At 49.5% G+C, this 8,054-nt stretch overlaps 1 protein-coding gene across 4 annotated transcripts in view; it reads left to right on the top strand.

The window, feature by feature from the left end:
- The window catches only part of STAT3 (signal transducer and activator of transcription 3 (acute-phase response factor)), a 76,219-nt gene extending 68,837 nt beyond the window's left edge, over positions 1 to 7,382 (top strand). Inside the window, exons 21-24 of one of the 4 annotated variants that reach the window (XM_010842512.1) lie at positions 99 to 311; positions 3,625 to 3,667; positions 3,965 to 4,077; positions 5,417 to 7,382. In XM_010842512.1, the coding sequence (XP_010840814.1) occupies positions 99 to 311; positions 3,625 to 3,667; positions 3,965 to 4,077; positions 5,417 to 5,472 (425 nt within the window). In that variant the 3' untranslated portion in view covers positions 5,473 to 7,382. The remainder of the gene's footprint in view (positions 1 to 98; positions 312 to 3,624; positions 3,668 to 3,964; positions 4,078 to 5,416) is intronic. The other 3 variants (XM_010842514.1, XM_010842513.1, XM_010842515.1) reach the window with 3 other exon arrangements.
- Positions 7,383 to 8,054: the final 672 nt, after the last annotated feature.

Consider the following 8,054-nt stretch of genomic DNA (forward strand, 5'->3'; position numbering starts at 1 on the left):
ACACTAGGTTGGCATAAGCCTTTCCCCCTCAAGGGAAAATCAATCAGGTAGTCTTCTCTAAGATCACCCGAGTCTTCTCTTTCTGTATCCCATGACAGGCAAGACCCAGATCCAGTCAGTGGAACCTTACACCAAGCAGCAGCTGAACAACATGTCATTTGCTGAAATAATCATGGGCTATAAGATCATGGATGCCACCAATATCCTGGTGTCTCCACTGGTCTATCTCTACCCTGACATTCCAAAGGAGGAGGCGTTCGGAAAGTACTGTCGGCCGGAGAGCCAGGAGCATCCTGAAGCCGACCCAGGTAGTTGTTGATTTTCCACAACAGCCACTTGGTTCTGGGGAGAAGTGGGAAATCGTAGGATCCTTGGGGGACAGGTAAGGTAAATGCCTGGAGAGCCTGGTGATCTGTTTTTTTCTTTCTTTCTTTTTAAGAAATTTTCTCTTTATAATTTTTATTTATTTATCTTTGTTTTTGGCTGTGCTGGGTCTTCATTGCCGTATGGGCTTTTCTGTAGTTGGCGCAAGCGGGGGCTACGCTCTACTTGCAGTGCGTGGGCTTCTCATTGCGGTGGCTTCTCTTGTTGCAGAGCTTGGGCTCTAGGCACAGACTTCAGTAGTTGCGGCAGGTGGGCTCGGTAGTTGCAGTTCCCAGGCTCTAGAGCCACAGGCTCAATGGTTGTGGCACACGGGCTTAGTTACTCCGAGGCATATGGAGTCTTCTCGGACCAGGGATCAAACCTGTGTCTCCTGCGTTGGCAGGCAAATTCTTTACCACCGAGATATCCAGGAAAGCCCAGTCTGGTGATCTTTATTCCTCTTTCTGGGAAAGAACTTAATAGTGAGTGCCTTTAGGGGCAATTGATGGGGTTAGAGAGAGGAGAGGAATCAGTCACCAGGCTCTGCCCCACTGGAGGCACCGGTCTAAAGGGGAAAACAGCTCACACATACCCAGACATACCTAAGACACTACGAAGAGAAACCGAGGGCGGAATTCTCTAGAAACAGGATGCCCAGCCAGCACAGCACTTCTTGCAAAGCATATGCTGGAAGGTTTGCGACTCAGACTTCAGTCTAGAGTGTTTCCTTTCCCCATCATTGAACAATGTAAGCAGCCCAAGTGGGATGAAGAAAGGCTTTCTGGAGGAAATGAGTGTTAGGCACGCTGGAACATGGTTTAAGAGAGATTCTCAGGAGAGTGGAGATTGAAGGGGAAGACGGTAACTGGTGGGAGGGGCCTAGGCTTGGTGCTTTGAATGTGCAGCTACTGAAACTCAGATTTTTTTTAGTGTACTCGAGCCCATGTGCTTATGTAAGTTACACATACATTTTTTCATACTAAACCCTCGCTCTCTGGTGCCATCACCCGCATGGAGGCCGGAGCCTTCTAGCCTGTTCCCATGGGCGTTTGAGGCTCAGACTCGTGGTTCTCTGGCCAGATCCTGAGGAGGAGACTGTTATTTGCCATCCTTTGTTTTTATTGAACTTTCTTTAATCATAGAGCCAGCAAGGGTTTAAAGTGATCCTTTTGAGTTAGCCTCCCTACCCTAACTGCTTTGGGAAAAAACCTGTGTTTTGAACAAATAGTTCCCCCACACAAACCCACCACTGCCTTCACACTCTTTTCACAGTAATTCCCTGTGAGGGATTTCTGGGGGCGAGCAGATTGAGACTTGGAAGAGGGAGTTGGGGCTCACTGGCAATTGACTTTCCTTTCTCCTTTGTTCTGGGTTGAGTCTTGGTCACACTCTAGGCGAGCATAACTCTCATTTCCTGTCTGCTACTTATCTCTCTTTCCACGTTGTGCTTCGGTTGGTAGATCTGTTTATCAGCCCCCGTCACACTGCCCTGTTCCTTCTGCGGAAGGCAATTAGGTCCAAGTGCTGGGCCCTCGACTCATTTCGCCGTCAAGGTCCAAGTTCCTGGTGTGAGGCTGCACCCTCCCTCACGGCTCCTGTGTGAGCAGGAGGCCAGGCCTTTTCCTGCCTGGGGACTCAGTGTTTCCTCAGGGGCAAGACGCCAGTCATGAGATAGAACTAATTACTCAAGAGCTTTGTCTGTCTCCTGGGGCAGCAGGAGCCTGGTGATGGCATCAGGGGGTGTGGCGGAGGCCGGTGGGCGACCTGTGGGTTCCTCCAGAGTGGAGCAGCTGACCGTTTCCTCTCTGTTCCCATCCTGAAGGTTTTATTGTCTCTTGGAGATGGCTTGTCTTCCCAGGACTCTTCCCTCCTCCTTTCTTAGAAGCTCACATTACTTCCTCATGGCTTGAGGGAAAGACTCCTCTGTAGAAATGACAGATCTCTTATCTTACAAATTAGATGAAGCACATTTACAACCTTGCACAGAGCCATAAATCAACTTCTAATCTTCATTCTCCTTTGCTTCTACTGTGGCATCTCAGAGCTGTTTTTCTCAGCAACATTGATCACTTAGGAGAATTCAAACCCTTTTGTGTCTGGGAGTCAGCTGGAGTCAGCTCCCCTCAAGCCTGGGCCCAAATGGATTTATAAGATAGCAGAACCCTGCCTTGGTAGCTTCTTTGGATTCTGTACTGAGTTAATCTAGTTCTTGGCCCCAAATAAACTCTGATGGCAGTGCGCTTTCTCCAGTTGTCACCATCCTTTCCGGTCTCTCAGCTTCTCTGTGAGCCCCGAGCCCTCCAGCCATGCTTTTCCTGGCCCACCTCACCCTTCCTAAGCGATCTGTTCACCGGAATCCCCCAAATTCCATGCCAGTGTCTCTGGGGCCCCTTGACCTCTTGGTATAAGCATTTAGCAGTTAAAATTCTTAAATCTTCATGTTTCTAACTATAGAAGAAGAATCACAAATGACAAAGATGGGCCCCTCCATCCTCCGCCTCCCTCTTATTTTATTATCTTGTAAATATAGTTGATTTTTAAAATTTTTTTTAAATTAACTTTTGGGGGCCACCCCACACCGTATGTGGGATTTTAGTTGCCTGATTAGGGATGGAACCCAAACTCGCTGCACTGGAAGCGTGTTTTGAAGATGTAACGAGGCCCCAGCCTCCTATCTCCCAGTCCAAAGCCAGTTGTACTACACCGGAGACATTCTCCCCATGGAGAGGCTCTTCTCTGTGATGTAGTTATCTAATGGGGGTTACTAATATCCTCACTGAAGGATGTAACAGGCAGATCAGTGCTAATGGGAACAGAAGATGTCACCCTCAGCTTTGGAACTGCATTAGCCCCTTCTGTGTTTTCATAAAGACCCCGTGACTTCGGTGTCTGAGCAGGATGAGGTGCCCGATCTAAGAGATACAACCAGGCCAGGTTACAATCCTCAGTCCACATACAAGCAGTGAAACTCTTCACCCTCATCTAGGGGAAGAATGAACACCAGGCTGGCACTTGTCTGAGCTCAAGTGAGTCTGCTGAAAAGCTTTGGGGAAAGAACTGAGCTTCCAGCTGCAAGCGCTGGAACGTCAGAGTCTATAGTGGAGGGGAGGGCAGCCCAGTGGGGGATGGAGGTTCCTTCAGACTGTCTCTGCTCAGGGATTGAGTGAGCTTCACATCGGCCCTGGGGAGGCAGCCAGCTTCCCCCATCCGGTACCCAGAGTGGGAATCACAGTCGCTAAGGCAGAGTTGTCTTCTCCCCAGGTGCTGCCCCGTACCTGAAGACCAAGTTCATCTGTGTGACACCGTAAGTGGCTTCCCTCCCCGATTTTGCCTCCATCTCTAATGTCCTCAGTTATCCCTGGGAACAGGACAGTGGGTGAGAATTCTCTTGTGAAGCAGGGTTGGAGCCCTCTGAGTATGTTTGGTACTCATTTAAACTCACAGTGACCTCGTGTGTTTAAAAAGCTTGAGCTTTTATTTTTTTTCTGTTGGAGACCAGAGTTTGATGGCTTGTGTGTGTGTGTTTTGTTCTTTTTTTTTTCCTCCATTGTGTCTTGTCAACCCGACCCTTCCCCCTCCTGCTGCTCCCCCTTTCCTACAGAACGACCTGCAGCAATACCATTGACCTGCCGATGTCCCCCCGCACTTTAGATTCATTGATGCAGTTTGGAAATAATGGTGAAGCTGCTGAACCCTCAGCAGGAGGGCAGTTTGGTGAGTATCCGGTTGCTGGACTGTCCCCCTGAGCTGATGCTCCCGTGTATAGAACCAACCAAGGGGCACCCAAATGGGCAGAAGGAGTTCTCGAGCAGCACTTTCCTATAGAAATGCACTCCCCGTGCCAGTGTAAATTTTCTAGGAGCCAGGTTAAAAAAATCAGTGAAAAGGAACAGGTGAGGTTAATTTTACAAATGTATTTTCTTTAGCCCAACAAATCCGAAACAGTAGCATTTCTGTGTATTAGAAAAATAGGAATGTACGACATCCCCGGTGGTCAGGGGTTAGGACTCCGAGCTTCCAGTGCGGGAGCCTGGGTTCGACCGCTGGTCGGGGAACTAAGATCCCGCAAGCCAGTTGGCTCCCATAATATTAAAAAACAAAAAAAAACAGTATGTATATTATGATTAAAACATTAAAAGTATACAGATACAACTACCATGTGACCCAGCAATCCCCCTGCTGGACACGTACCCTGCTGCTGCTGCTGTTGCTAAGTCGCTTTAGTCATGTCTGACTCTGTGTGACCCCATAGACGGCAGCCCACCAGGCTCCGCCGTCCCTGGGATTCTCCAGGCAAGAACACTGGAGTGGGTTGCCACTGCCTTCCCGCATATACCCTGAGAAAACCATAATTGAAAAAGACACATGTACCCCAGTGTTTGTAGCAGCACTGTTTACAATAGCCAGGACATGGAAGCAACCTAGATGTCCGTAAGCATTTGAATAGATAAAGAAGTTGTGGTGTGTACATAGGTACATACATATATATGTGTATGCAGTGGACTCACCCATAAAAAGAACTCATCTGAGTCAATTCTAGTGAGGTAGATAAATCTAGAGCCTGTTATACAGAGTGAAGAAAGTCAGAGAAAAACAAGTTTCGTATATTACCATGAACATAATTTCATATACATGGAATCTAGAAAAACAGTACTAATGAACCTATTTGCAGGGCAGACATACAGAACAGATTTTGGACACAGCGGGGGAAGGAGAGGGTGGGACGAACTGAGAGAGCGGCATTGCCATACATCCTTTACCACGTGTAAAGTAGATAGCCGGTGGGCAGCTGTTGTATGGGCACAGGGAACTGAGTCTGGAGCTCTGCGACAGCCTAGAGGGGTGGGTGCCCTTTCAGAAGGCAAGACCCCATAGGGAGGAGAGAGAATGTGAATTCTGTACCCCTTCTTGATGACTGAGGGGCAGGGGCAGGAGACTGGATGGCAGTGGTGGTCTGAGCCCCGTGCCCCAGAAAGCTAGGGCTGTGTGCCCTGCCTGCTGTGGGGCCCAGGCAATTGAACTGGCTCTCCCCGTGTGTGTCCCCTTCTTCCAGAGTCCCTCACGTTCGACATGGAGCTGACCTCGGAGTGCGCTACCTCCCCCATGTGAGGAGCCGAGGACGGAGGCTGCAGAGAGATGACGGATGCTCCAACCCATGTCCCACCAGCCCTTATACAGCCTAAGCCCAGATCAACTCAGCTCCCAGCTTTGCGGTTCCAGATTTTTTTTTTTTTTTTTTTCATCTCTCACTTTAGCTATCTCTGAGCAATCTGGGCACTTTTTTAAAATAGAGAAATGAATGAATGTGGGTGATATGCTTTTATCTACATGCAAATAAGAATACACGCTCCACAACTGTGATCAGGGGATGTGGAAGGGGCGGCAGGAGGGAGAAAGAGGAAACATCTTTTTTTGCCCTCCTCCCCCGCCCCCCGGCCCCCTTTCTCAGCAGCTTGTTGTCGTTGTGAGTCAAGTGCCTCCTGGTGCCAGCTGCATCCTTCTGCCTATTCTGTAAGCTGATGCCATGGGCAGCCTCTCGCCTCATCCTCCCGGCACCACACTTTCAACCTTGCTAACGTCCAGATAGATGCTAGGACTTTCAAAGCCCCTAGGTTTATTTTTAATCTTCAGTAATTTTTTTTAAGGGCAAAAGACACTGACTGTATTGGCATAGCTTCCTCTGTATTTAAGAAAACTCAGTTAATTTCCTCCTTGGTGCTTCAGGTATTCAGCTTTCTTCAGGCCGATAATTTATATAACCCCTGACATGAATTTTAGATCCAACCCTTAAAAGATATCTTCTGAAGATGCCTTTGGTTTGAAATAGGAAGGTTGAAGGAGACCCTAAATATTTTAGGATTTTTTTTTTTAATAAAGTTTTTATTTCCCCCTTTAGCATGTTGGCCTGTTTGTAGGTAAGGCTGGGCAGAGGGGCATTTACAACCTGATCTCTCTTTCTCCCTGGGCTTCTCCTGTTGCCAAGCTTGGGTGGGTGTCTTAGAAGGGACAGGACAATTCTTCCTTTTCCCATCGACCTGAGCCCCTCTGCTGGGTGGCTCCTTCCAGTGTCTAAAGGTCCCTTGTCCTGTTTGCTTTACGCACCTGGTCTTGGGACCTTTTCAGATAAGAGGGAGACACAGGTTGAACACGAGTCAGACTACAGACCCCCAGTCGAGGGTCTAGTTGAGCTCAGGGAATACAGTTCTTATCCCAGTTCCTTGGAGATTTCGTGCTGCACCTGTAATCATTTCACTCTGTCAAGCCAGGGGCAAAGGCTTAGTGATAAGCTCGGGGTCTGTCTGTTGTGTGAGGGAATGTACACTCCCACCTCCCCCCAGCACTGGTGACTGTCTCCCCCCTGTAGAGGCCCCACAATTAGGCAGAACAACTGCATGTACTGTGCATCTCAGAACATAGGTAGCATGTGGGATGATCTCTGATACGGGGCCTCTCAGACCCAGAAGCACGGCTAGATTGGGTCGGCTACAGCCATCTTGTCTCAGTTGACCAGAGTTTCTAGGGATGCTTTGCGTTACACCCAAATTCGCCAATTTTTGAAGGGGATAAGACCTCTCCAAGACAAACAGGGGTTGACAGGTAATGCAGAGAGATTCCCCTCCAACTCTCTAGATGGAAATAAGCTTAACATGAGGGACCTGGGGCAAGAATCCTGGCTTTGCTGGAGCAGAAATCGTAAAATCCGTGGCTCTTAGGTCGTATGAGTATCTGGTTTTAACCCTGATATTAGCAAAAGCCCTGAGAGGAGCTGAGACCCTCCCTTAAAGAACCTGCCTGCATTCTCTCTGCCAGCCCCCTGTCTAGCCAAGGGATTCCCAAGGATGCCTAACCTATCCACAGGGTGGTTTGTGAGATGCTGTCCTGGCCACTGCATTCAAATTCCAATGTATACTTACTTAATAGTGTAAAAATTTATATTATTATGTTGTGGGTTTTTTTTTTTTTTTTGTATATTGCTGTATCTACTTTAACTTTCAGAAATAAAAGTTATAACCCTCCCATAGCATGGCAGTTCTGTGTCTGGCTGGGGGCTGGGTTGGGAGGGGAGTCCCTCTTCCCCTGCTTCAGTTCTGAGGGGCCTCATAGGCTGAGCCTGGGTCTTGCAAGATGGTGGCTACCCCATTCCTGGGCTGGTGGTCTTAGCTTCTCATGCTGGAGCTGATGGGGCCCACCTCTGGAGCACGGAGCATCTACCCTGCACCCCATCTTATATTAGCCACCAGCCTCCAGCTCAGGGGTACCTGGAGGAGCCAGGGGTACTACTCCTGGTGCACAAAGGCTGCAGAGTGAGGCCTCCTGTCTCCCCCTTCCTACCTCCCTCCTCTCCGCGACCTCCCTCCCTTCCGGGGCCTTCACAAGTCGCGGTGTCCTGTCTGGGGTCAGATAAGCCACCTCAGGGGGTTGAGGGGCAGACACTCCCAACCCCTAGGCCTCTTCCACAGTTGGTTCCATTATCACTTTCTCTTCAGTTCGCTCCATGGGGACGATCGTCAACACTCAACGGGCCTCGGCTACGGGCCCCGGGCCGTGGGCGGTGATAACTCACAGACCGAGGCGCCCACTGGCCTGGCTCCCCCGCCCCAGCGCCGAGCACCATGGAGACGAGCGGGTGCGGGAGATACGCGCCGCCTCCCGGGGTAGAGATGCGGCTGCAGATTAGATGTGATCCGGGC

Source organism: Bison bison, unplaced genomic scaffold, assembly GCF_000754665.1.
Source record: "Bison bison bison isolate TAMUID 2011002044 unplaced genomic scaffold, Bison_UMD1.0 scf7180017864180, whole genome shotgun sequence".
Lineage (NCBI taxonomy): Eukaryota > Metazoa > Chordata > Mammalia > Artiodactyla > Bovidae > Bison > Bison bison.